The sequence below is a fragment of the Ceratotherium simum genome, chromosome 1, assembly GCF_057802395.1.
Source record: "Ceratotherium simum simum isolate JZ-2026a chromosome 1, ASM5780239v1, whole genome shotgun sequence".
In the NCBI taxonomy this organism is placed as follows: domain Eukaryota; kingdom Metazoa; phylum Chordata; class Mammalia; order Perissodactyla; family Rhinocerotidae; genus Ceratotherium; species Ceratotherium simum.
The window spans coordinates 99,045,733-99,058,208 of NC_141900.1; the positions used below are offsets into that span (position 1 = coordinate 99,045,733).

General features: G+C 38.9%; 1 protein-coding gene across 2 annotated transcripts in view; it reads right to left on the minus strand.

Moving 5' to 3' along the window:
* Nucleotides 1–12,476, minus strand: part of TPK1 (thiamin pyrophosphokinase 1) — a 353,331-nt gene that overhangs the window by 20,525 nt on the left and 320,330 nt on the right. Inside the window, exon 9 of one of the 2 annotated variants that reach the window (XM_087432170.1) lies at nt 4,788–6,358. The exons of the other annotated variant lie outside the window; for it this stretch is intronic. Coding sequence (XP_087288296.1) covers nt 6,240–6,358 — 119 coding nt within the window. The 3' untranslated portion in view covers nt 4,788–6,239. Of the gene's footprint in view, nt 1–4,787; nt 6,359–12,476 lie in introns of those variants that run through there. 2 annotated transcript variants of the gene reach the window in all.

Here is a 12,476-nt window from a genome sequence, read left to right on the forward strand (position 1 = left end):
AAGAGCAGAATGTGTAGACCACTGGGGCCTAGGAAATTTTTTTCATGAATAGGGAATGAAAGGGAGAGTGAAAAGTATTTCTTAAATTAATGAAGTTGATATAGTAGAGAGAGAATTGATGGACACTTAATATTTCCTATAGCACAAAAAAGTAAAATCTCTATATTCTTCTAAGAAATCTGTTACTCTATGTCCTTCACGTATTTGGTCCCATAGCCATGGTATTGAAAGCCTCACTATTTTTGAGATTATTTTTCTAATTTTATAACCAATGATACTAAAATTATTGGGGTTATCCAGCAGGGTGTGGTGGGACAAAGCATAGGAATTTCTATAAGGGAGAGGTGAGTAGAATGTCTTAATATTACAGAGAACACTTGTACATGCATTCTACAAATATTTTCTGAGTAACTATTTGTGTTAATAAAAGTTGTATGAAGAGAAGTTTTTTGGAGAAGATAGGTTTTTTCAATAAAAAACAGTCTTTTGTGGCATTTATATTTTTTTAAAAGTTAACAGTGCTACTTATTAATAGAGAACACTGAATTAAAATCACAAATAATAAGGTTTAGTGTGGGTAATTCAGTTGAAGATAACATACCTTTTTTTTATGGTTTTAGACTCAGGCTAATTTCATATGCATATTAAAGGTTTAATTTGAAGAACAGATGTAAACACAAATAAAATGTCAGAACTGAATGCCATGGTCTCCAAGTATTTGAAAATAATATGTATTCTTCTTGTCTGTAGTCTATGTCAACTCATGACAGCCAAGGTCATTCTTTGAACCTCCAAAGCTGGAAATAGGTCCACCTACAAAATTTCCGACTCTGAAAAATTTCTTTGTTAACCTCTTATTTTTGCATTTTCTCCAGCAAGTCAAGCCAGTCAAATGTGCTCTTCACATTTATTTTGACCTTGTTTCTTTTAGTCGATACCAGTCTTCCAAACTTCTGTCATTACTCACCTCGTGGCTTTCATTTTCCCTTATCTGTCCATTTCAAGGAACTTAAAATTCCTTGGCCTTTTGATTTTCCTTTATTGTTTACTTACTGTAATTTGCCTTGAATGACATCTGTAAGCCCAGCCTTGGTGCTGTGAACATTATTTCCTTCTTCTGATGTATGAGTGAGCAAGTATACATACTAGTCTATCCAATCTAGAATTAGGGTGCTTATCTTTAGGACTGAGGAACCTATTCAGGGGAAACCTGAGCATAATACTACTTTAAAGCTTGGATAGTTAGGGATCAAGGAAGGAAAAGAACAATAGTCTCCAGGGACTAGGGAAACCAAGCAGTATATTCCTGGGGTCTGGGTTCAAGTGGGGAGGTTAGTTAATGCACCAGTGGTACCACACAAATATTTTTTGCACACTTGCTGATGACAGGGCCCTATTCTAAGACAGAGGATACAGCAGATAACAAGAAACACAAAGTCCATGCTCCCAAGGGGTTGACATTTCAGCAAAGGATTCAGAATGTTAAGCAACTAAGCATAAAATTAATTATGCCATTCAGATTGGACTCTGCTCAGTTCCTGCAGAATTTTATACTCATAATTTCCCATGTTTATTGTTCAAAAATATAACTGGCTGTTAAATATTCACTAGTCGTTAGGGTTTAAAGGTAATTTGAAAAGAAATAAGATATGATTTGTAATCTTTTATCAATTCCTTTTACTGTTAGATAAAAACCCTTTTCAACCTTTGGACTAACACAGTATTATATATCTTAGATTTCTTGGTTCTCAGGGACCGTCTATGGGTCTATTCTGAGAAATTTCTTATTTCTCAACTATAGGTGATCTCAGGGCGCTGTTTATGTTTTTCAAGTCATTGGGAGAGATGGCATTAGTTTTTCTTTTTGTTTTGCTGTATACAAAGCCCTTGCTTTCAGTGGTGGAATTAAGTACACAGGGAACAAGTCCTTCATTCCCCAGGAAGAAGAATGATGCTGCCATGACCTCTTTCCCAGGATGGAACCGTAGCTGTTCTGTGTACAGTGGTGAGATCACACATCAGCTCTGAGCCGCCAGGGGTGCCAAGCCAATGGAGAATAATTGATCATGGCTGCCTGGAGAATCGTTTTGAGATGAGGCACAGGCTCTGGCTCATCAGAAAAGAAAACTATGATTGATAAGTGAAATCTGCTGTGGGCAAGGGAGGGCAAACTCGTACTGTATGAGCCGGGAATTTTCCATTCTGTGTATACAGACTCCCTGGGACCGGCTTGACCTTGAGGCTTCAATTTTCTTCTCCCCAGGTACAAGGATCATTTATTTTATTCTGAATAGAATGCTTTAGACAGAACTTAAATAATCTAGCTCCCTACCACCACCCCCTTCCTAATGAAGTTAAATTGGTTTTATTATTCCCAAATCGGATTAACATTCAGCCTGCTGTCACTGGTAGGTTATTCCCCTTAGCACACATATAAGAATAAAAACTATTATTATTAAGTGGTAAGGATAAAGAGGTAAATTATACTCATCTTGTCTTAAACTGAGGAAAGAAGTATATGTTCAGTGCAGAACTCTCGCATGCACACACACATACACATTTTTAAAAAGTCGCTTTATGCATTTTACTCTACCCTTTGGTGTGTTTTTTCAATCTAGAATAGATTTCTGGGTGTTTTTCAATTTAGAATAAATTATCAGAGTACACTACATGTTTGTGTGTGTCAATCAGGTCAAAAGACAAAATGTATTTCTAGAAAGTCGTGGTCAATCTAGTTGGAAAGTCACCCCTCAGACCACACTCCTTTCCTAAGCACAGAGCCTCAGGGTAGAGAACAGTTTTTAACCGCTTCCTGACGTGGCGTCTGTTATCAGTCTCAATCACATCAAATCCATGTGCTGCTTGATTGTGATTGTTCAGGTAAAGCTTTGGAAGGCGTGAATTTGAGCAGGAGTAGTGAGCAAGGTCTGTTTAAAATGCATCCACATGTACAGAAGCATGACACAGATGCTTGAGCAGTTACCCTTACGAACGCCCAGGCTCTCAGGGCCACCTCCTCCTGGCTCGGAGCGAACCTCTGTAACTAGTGAAACGGCCCAGTTCCCATCCCAAGAGAAAACTGCTCTGTCTGCTTAGCAGAACTTAAGGAGTGAAGATGGGTTACGGTGCCCGGCCTGTGTCTGGGAGCGTGGTCCACTCCCAATGCCTGGACCACACACCACTTATCACAGCTCATAGTCACCGTGACTCCACCCAGGGTTTCAATCTGCAGCCATTTTCAGGTTTTCCCTGCTGCCTGAAGAGTGATCACAGCATGTCCTCACTAGTCCGTGATTTAGGAGCCAGATGCCATTTCTGGGGGACTGGCACTAGATTTATAAAAACCCACGTAAAGAAGAAACAGATTGAAGTCAAAAGGGCCAAGGAGCACAGGTCACTTGCCCACCAGAGCCCAACTTCTGGTTTCTCCATGGCTGCAAGCTGGAGGTCAGGACAGGACAGGAGTGCGGGCGGGGGGCCGCGGGCGGGGGGCCGCGGGCGGGGGGCCGCGGGTGGGCTAAGAGAGCGCACTGCGATCTCAGCAGCAGACTCGGTAACACTGGAATATATAGTTAGTAACACTGGGAAATAACGAAGGGATGCTAGTCGAAATGATGTGGTGAGGAAGTCCCTAAAGAGGAAATTTGTATTTAAGTGGTGTTAAGGAATGGCATGGGGTCAAATAATAAGACCAGTACCTAATTCTTCAGTGGCCTGGCAGGAATTGGGAGGGGTGCCCTGTACTTGAAGCGAAACCCTTCCATGGGCCTCCAGTGGCTGCAGCGTGATGCGTAGGTGGTGATGTGGGATAAGTCTCAATGATGTTTTTATTCTCCCTCAGTGCTTACTAAGCTTCAGCAAACTTCTTTTTGTTAAGTATCCACTTACTAACACTGGTAAGAATTTCAGGATAAACAGGACATTCTTTTGTAGTAAAATTTTGAAACAGTGGACACATTTCTATGTATATAATACATGTCTAGTGATGAATATATGATGGCTGAGCCTGAGCTTCTAAGTGAAGCAGAAGGAGTAAGTGCTGAGTGCCACGCCTCTTGACCCGCTCTCCTTTGCTCCTTCCTAGTTCCTTTTGGTGCAGGTACTGTTTCGGGCAGTGCTTTGGAGGTCTTAGGTGTTTTTCTGTTGGAGGTTCCGAGTTGAAGGAGCCAGACTTGACTGATCTTCCCCCCTGGCTTCCTGACAAGGGTTTCTGCTGTGAATGGGAAGGTAGGCAGTATATGCACAGAAGCTCTGGGCTCTGCATTTGTGCTGAGCAGATGCAGAAGGGCCCAGAACTGGGCTCCACTACAGCACTGACCATCTGATCTGGGACTCACCTGTGCTCCAATCCCTTCTCTTGCTCCCCAGGGTTCTTCCTCCACCGATTTTCTTCACTTTCTCTACTATGGCATTTCCTTCTCTCTGTTGGTTCTTCTTCCTCCAGCTTATAAAGATCTTTGAAAGCAATCTACCTGTCCTTCCTTTGCAAGTCCTACAAGGTACACCAGTGCTACCTATAACCCCAGTTTCATAGATGGGGCAGCGGGTCCAGAGAGATGAAGTGCAAACACCTGGCACAGGTGAGCTAGAGAGTAACCTCCATGGAGATTAGAGAAAATAATAATGATGCTGGGCTGCTCTGAAATCAGATGAGCAAAGTACTGTAGCTATTAATCCTTTGAGCAAATCTTTTTCTTGTACAGAAATACTGATTATGAGATTGGTGATAATGAAATACAGTTGAGAAAACGGACTGTTTTCTTAAAAACTGACCACAGACATGGGCATTGGTAGCTAAATATTTTTATTTGACCTCCAGATTCAATCTCACATATATTTGCATAAATAATTAAAATTGTCTCTAATGATTGACTGTTCACACTTGCATGCCAGTTCAGCTGCTCTGCTTCCATTCTCCACTTACAATCCGACCCTCCCTCTGTGGTAGCACCAGGAAGAGCTACTGCTGGTCCCTTTCCTTACAGCAACATGGGGACTGCGTGTACGGAAACCACATTAGGCAGGTCTTCCTTATGTCGTGGTTTGTATGGCAACATTCGGTTTGGTAAACAGGACAGAAAAGGGTAAGAGGATGAAGAGGGTCTGATCATAAAATAAACATGAATACATTTCAATGCCCCAGGTGGTTTAGTAACTGTGCATTATCTGCCTAATAACATCCAAGCGTCAGGGTCTGGACTCTGAGGGTGGGGAGGAACCTCAGGCACCGTCTGTCAACCCCTTCCCTTTTCTATGGAGACGGGTTCAGGGAACTTGGATGGATGGCTGCACTGGGACAAGAATGCAGGCTTTAGACCCAGGCTCCTTAGTACATGGTGTTCACTTGTGCACGTGGATTGCCAACCTCATTTTCTGCTAATCAGAGCAAACTTGTGGTCTATGAACCAATATTTTTTCAGTCTGAGGTATGTCAGAAACAGTTCAATTTCATGCTTAAGTTTCCTCTGCACAACATTTACAGTCCAGGTTGTAATTATGATGAGGGCAGTTCTGATCTGTCACTCCACTACAGCCCAGCACACTCACTGCAGAAGCTGAGTTTGGGGTGAATATGTCAGTAGAGCTTTATGAATTGTCATTTATCCATCATGTCATTTCTCTTTTCACCTATAGCTTACCTACCTGTTTTCCAATTTAATAATTAGGTCAGTGATTCTTGATGTATTCCTAAAAGATAATACCAAAGACAGTACTAAGGCCAGACTGAAATGGTGCAGTTCTAACATCGCAATGTGGAAGAATTTCCTTTCTCTATTATATGAAGGAATCTAATATTAACAGACACTCAGAAGAAGCCCTTGATGTTAAGCATTTAAGGATGGGCAGACGGAGGTTTATATCCTGGACACCAAGGACCCTCAACAGAGCTGTCTCAGCTTCAAAATTAAAAGCAATTTTCTAGGATAAGTGGAATGTTTAATAACATAAGAATAATCAGTACTGAATTTTATGGTGGAATGATCCACATTAGTTTTCCAACTGAATGTAACAGAGCTTATTTGTTTTATTAACAAATAATGAGCCCCCCCCCACTATAAAACAGAGATCTGTCATTTATAATGTCACCTTAATTATTTAAACGGTAACATCTTTAAAACTAGCAGGCTTCCCATGGAGAGATTTGGATTCCTGCAAACCACAGTGAACTGTTCTTGTTGAGCAATAAGTCTTGCAAATGAGGTAAGTCTGAGGCACGGCTGTGGACGTTGGTGGGTGGGTTAGTTTTTGATGGCCATGGTCCAGAGGAGTGGGTGGTCTGTTTCCACGGTCACAACACCAGATCCATCGTAGGTATTGGAAGTACTGACTAGTGTTCCAAAACTAAGCATATGATTTGCTGTAAGAAAATAAGAAGAAACTATTTAATGAGAGCCAACCATTCTCCAGTGTAGAATGTCTTTGTCAAGTTACCAAAAAGCAATTAAGCACGTGCTTTGATAGAAGATATATAAAATGTGATAGGTGAAATATATGATATGGGATTTTAAAACTGAAAATGTCTATAACTTGCCATAACCACTCTTCCTGGAGTTGGTTATTGGTTATTTACCATTTGGGGATATATCCCATTCTCAATACTAAATTTCAGTAAAATTTTTTTTCTTTATTGACTATAAAACCAAAACCCATTTCTGTTATGTGCTATTCCGTGCTTGGGTACCATTTTAATTTTTCTTGATGATTCAGAATTAACATTTTACGTAAGTTATTAAGCTCTATAAAGATGCAGTTTTAGCTTCAAGCATAAATGATATGGGGCAGAAAGCTAATTACTTCAAACAACATGAGATTTTGGTCATTTTTTTCTCAAAGTAAGAAAAGCCCAAGTGAACACAGCTTACTTTCTGTAAAATTAATAGGAACTCAGAGGTCAAGGCAGACTTCCAACTACGTCATCATGAGCAAGCTACCTAGGCTCAGCCGTAAAATGAGGGCAAGAGATGAGATAATCCTTTAAACTACTTAATTATCAAAGTAAAGGCTTAAGAGTTAAGTTATATAATTAGAATTTATATATTTACAAGTTACATAAATATATTGGCTGAAGTTAATGCCTAGGCACAGATTGGGTTCATGTCATCAACCTGATCTAAACTCATGACTATCCTATAAACATTCCTTGATAATATTATTTTCTTTGAGAAAATTCAAAGAGAAAAATAAACGTTATGGAGCCCACACTGTCGGAGCCAGAAGAGGCCTCCTTTCCTTCAAAGTGTAGCTATGAAGTTACACTGCTCCGGGGAAATAATGCAGTTATATTGCTCACTTCCCACTAGAGGGAGCCTGTTATCTTCCTGAGGAAATCGTGAAAAGGCAATTTAAAAATTCAGAAAAAGTATTACAGGATAACATATGATCAATATTACCGGTTCACACAATTTACTTATTAAAACTCAAATTATTTCTTTTTCATAGTTGTCAATGCCTTTACTAATGCAAACACGAAGTTATGAAGTAAAACTATACAGGAATACAGAGGGGACCTCATGTGACTATTACCCGAACATACAACTCACTATAAGAGGCTCTTGCCTCTTCAGTAATCTGGAACTGTTCTGAGATGAAGTTTCTAAATGATATTAATATGCACATAAATTAAATTTACAAGTCCAGACACTTATTACATAGATAGTAGGCTAGGGTGGTGGTCGTGGCAGGATTGACAGCAAAGTCAACTTGGAATCTGTTGAGAAAGAAGCCTTGGCTCTCCTGAAGGGCAGCCTTGCCTGGAGTCTGGGCGCACACCAGGTGCCTCCTAACATCCAGCCCAGGCCTGGGGTTTCAAGGTTTTCCCAAGAGCCAACAGGGGAAAAGAGCTGGGGAGCTGTTTGAACATTTCAAACCATTTATTCATAAAGGCAATTTAGGATGCTTTAGCATACCTGCCAGCTCTACAGTGGAAACTCCCCAGTGAAGAACAAGGTATGCACAACCCACCTGAATTTGAAACAATGCATTTTAAGATTCTGGAAACTGATTAGATTAAAATCTTGGCTTTTACTTGGGCTCAGAGTACAAAATTATTTCTCTAGTTTGCAGGTGCATATAAATTCCTTTCTGATTTTCTGAAGGCAGACTATGGATTTCAGATGATCGGGGGTAGAGACTTACATGATGTATATTGGTTTTTCTAAGACATTGTTGCATCTTAATTCTTAAATGGGGAAAGAACTGAAATGGTTTTATTAGGGCATAAGAAGCTACAATTTTTTCTTTGCAGGAAACATTTCTTTGAGTTAAGGAAGGCCATTATTATCCATACTTGTAAATTATGTTTTTATTTTATTTATTTTGCAATGTTTAAAATTCCAGGGCCGGCCTCGTGGCTTAGTGGTTAAGTGCACACGCTCTGCTGCTGGCGGCCTGGGTTCAGATCCTGAGTGTGCACTGATGCACCGCTTCTCCAGCCATGCTGAGGCTGTGTCCCACATACAGCAACTAGAAGGATGTGCAGCTATGACATACAACTATCTACTGGGGCTTTGGGGGGAAAAATAAATAAAAAAATTATATTTAAAAAAAAAATTCCACCAAGACCAGTTATTAAACATGTCTTAGTTGGCTTTGGGATGCTGTAACAAAATACCATAGACTGGTGGCTTAAACAACAGTCAGGGTACCACAGCGTGGTTGGGTTCTGGGGAGAACCCTCTTCTGGCTTTCAGACAGCTGCCTTCTTGCTGTATCCTCAAATGATAGAGAGAGACATCTCCTGTCTCTTCCTATTTTATTAATTAATCCCATCATGAGGGTCATGAGTTACCCTCATGACCCAATCCAACTCTAACTCCCTCCCACAGGCCCTGCCTCCAAACAAACACCATCACATTGGGGGTTATGGCTTCAACATATGAATTTTAGAGGGACACACACATTCAGTCCATAACAATCCAGTTACAATTAATTAAAGGTTACAATTAAATGTGCTTGATTATCTCCAACTTTATGGAAAGTACAATAAAATAATAGAAAACTAAGATGAATATGCTGAAACACAATATCATGAAATTTAATTTACTATTTCACTACAATTATTTTGGAGTATATTTTCTTCAAGTCAAAGAATCATAATTTTGGACAAAACCTTAAAGTCTTCCTTAAGTGAAAAAAATCTTTATTTTTTTTTGAAGAAAATATTTGGAATTATGACTGAACTCCCTCCTCCCCAAATGTTTGAGGGTTGATTGTGAAATCAAATACATAAGACTGGCAGACAGACAACTTCCCACAGAAAGGAGAGAAACAAATTCTTTTTTTATTATTATTTTTCTTCATTTTATTGAGATATAATTGAGATATAACACTGTATAAGTTTAAGGTGTACAGCATAATGACTTGACATGCATATATACTGCAAAATGATTACCAAAATAAATTTAGTTAACATCTATCACCTCATATAGTTACAAAATTTTTTTTTTCCTTGTGATGAGAACTTTTAGGATCCACTCTTACCAGCTTTCAAACATACCATACAGCATGGGTCACTACAGTCATTGTGTTGTACATTACCTCACCAGTACTTATTTATCTTATTTGACCACTTTGCTACAAGTCACCTCACGCCCTGCCTCTGGCAACCACAAATCTGATCTCTTTTTCTATGAGTTTGGTTTTTTTAGATTCCACATATAAATAAGATCATACAGTATTTGTCTTTCTCTGTCTGACTTATTTCACTTAGTATAATGCCCTCAAGGCCCATCCATGCTGTCGCAAATGGCAGGATTATTTATATGGCTTTACTCTGCAAATGGGGAAAGCCACTAGCTGTGCTCTCAAGCGCCACTGTAAGCGGGGCTGCAGGGTGGGCTACACTGATTGCTGGGAGCTCTGTTAGGGTTGCCTGGTCAGGCGGGGCTGGAGGCTACATTCAGCAGGTAGGGCTGTGAATTAGCCTCCCTGTCAGGTGGAGCAGCAGAACAGGCTTCAAGGCCAGCATGGCTTGTTGTTTGGGGTCCTAACTCAAGCAGAACTGTGCACCAAGTTCCCTAAACAAATGGGGCCACTGTCCTGGCTCTGCACATGGGCAGAGCTCCTGCCTGGGCTCTCAACCCACCAATCTGTTTTTCTGTAGCTATGAGTTCGTTTGTGTGTGTGTGTGTGTGTGTTTAGATTCTATACAAAAGAGAGATCATCTGATATTTGTCTTTCTCTGTTTGAATTATTTCACTTAGCGTAATGCCCTCAAGGTTCATCCATGTTGTTGCAAATGACAGGATTTCCTGCTTTATTATGACTGAATAGTATTTCATTGTGTGTGTGTGTGTATGTATCACGTTTTCTTTATCCACTCATCCATCAATGGACACTTAGATTGTTCACATATCTTGGCTATTGTAAATGATGCTGCAGTAAACATTGGGGTGCAGATATCTTTTCAAGTGAGTGTTTTAGTTTCCTTCAAATACCCAGAAGTAGAATTGCTAGATCATGTGGTAGTTCTATTTTTAATTTTCTGAGGAACCTCCATACTGTTTTCCATAGTGGCTACACCAATTTCCTTTTTTTGATAACAGCCATTCTAACAGGTGTGCGGTGATATCTCATTGTGGTTTTGATTTGCATTTCCCTGATGATTAGTGATGTTGAGCACCTTTGCATGTATTTGTTGGCCATCTGTATGTCTTCTTTGGAAAAATGTCCATCTAATTTGATTGTTTGGGGTTTTCTGCTATTGACTTGTATAACTTCTTTATATATTTTGGATATTATCCTCTTATCTAATATATGATTGCGAATTTCCTATTTGGCTTTTCATTTTGTTGGTTGTTTCCCTTACCGTGCAGAAGCTTTTCAGTTTGATGTAGTCCCACTTGTTTATTTGTGCTTGTGTTGCCTTTGCTTTTGGTATCAAATCCAACAAATCATTGCCAAGACTCATGACAAGGAGGTTTCTTGCTATGTTTTCTTCTAGAAGTTTTAAGGTTTCAGGTCTTTCTTACATTCAAATCTTTAATCTATTTTTAGTTGATATTTGTGTATGGTATAAGATAGAGGTCCAGTTTTCCCAGCACCATTTATTGAAGAGACTGTCCTTTTCCCATGGTATATCCTTTGTCATAAATTAATTGACCATATATTTGTGTGTTTATTTCTGGGCTCTCTGTTCAGTTCTCTTGATCTACGTGTCTGTTTTTATTCCAATACTATGCTGTTTTGATTACTATACCTTTGTAAATAGTTTGAAATCGGGAAGCGTAATACCTCCAGCTTTGTTCTTCTTTCTCAAGATTGCTTTGGCTATTCGGGGTCTTGTGGTTTCATCAAAATTTTAGGATTGTTTGTCCTATTTCTGTGAAAAATGCCATTGGAATTTTGATACAGATTGCATTGAATCTGTAGATTGCTTTGGGTAGTATGGGCATTTTAACAATATTAACTCTTCCAATCCATGAGCACGAAATATCTTTCCATTTATGTGTGTCGTCTTCAATTTCTTTCATCAATATCTTACAGTTTTCACCCTACAGGACTTTCACCTCCTTGGTTAAATTTATTCCTTGGTATTTTATTCTTTTTGATGCAATTGTAAATGAGATTGTTTTCTTAATTTCTCTTTCTAATAGTTCATTATTAGTGTATAAAAATGCAACAGATTTTTGTATCCTGCAATTTTATTGACTTTTTTTATTAGTTCTAACAATTTTTTGGTGGAGTCTTTAAGATTTTCTGTATGTAATATCATGTCATCTGCAAATAGTGTCAGTTTTACTTCTTCCTTTCTAATTCAGATGCCTTTTATTTATTTTTTTTACTTGCCTAATTGCTCTGGCTAGGACTTCCAATACTTTCTTGAGTAAAAGTGGCAAGAGTGGGCCACTTTATATTCATTTAATCCAGTATATCTACTATCATTTTAACATGTCATCAATATAAAGAATTATTGAAATACTTTACATTCCTTTTTAATACTAAGTCTTTGAAATCTGGTGTGTATTTACGTTTACAGCATATCTCAATTCGGATAAGTCACTTTTTAAGTGTTCACTAGCCACATGTGGCTAGTGGCTACCAGATTGACTGGACAGTGCAGATCTAGGTTATTGAAGCAGGAACCACACTTATGATTCCATTATCTATCGTTCCAGAGGAACATTATTTTTTGCATTGATTATACAGATACCGATTTTCATTTCCCATTTCGCCTGCAGATAGGCAGTCATAGAGTCTTGCATTATATAAGGACTACTAAATTCAAAGTGAGCAAATCATTTCAAATAATTTCAACTTATGATAGGAATGTATCAACAAACACTTGGATACTTAACATATGCTCAGCAGTGAGAAAGATTGAGCCCAATGCCCTTCAAGTGGAAGACTGAGAAATATGTAGCAGAACTGTAGAAAAGAAAACCAAAAATGTGAAATCTAAACAAATTTAACTTAAAATTACCAATAGAGTACATACTACAATCTTCTAATTGAACTCCTTACGTCAAATCATCACC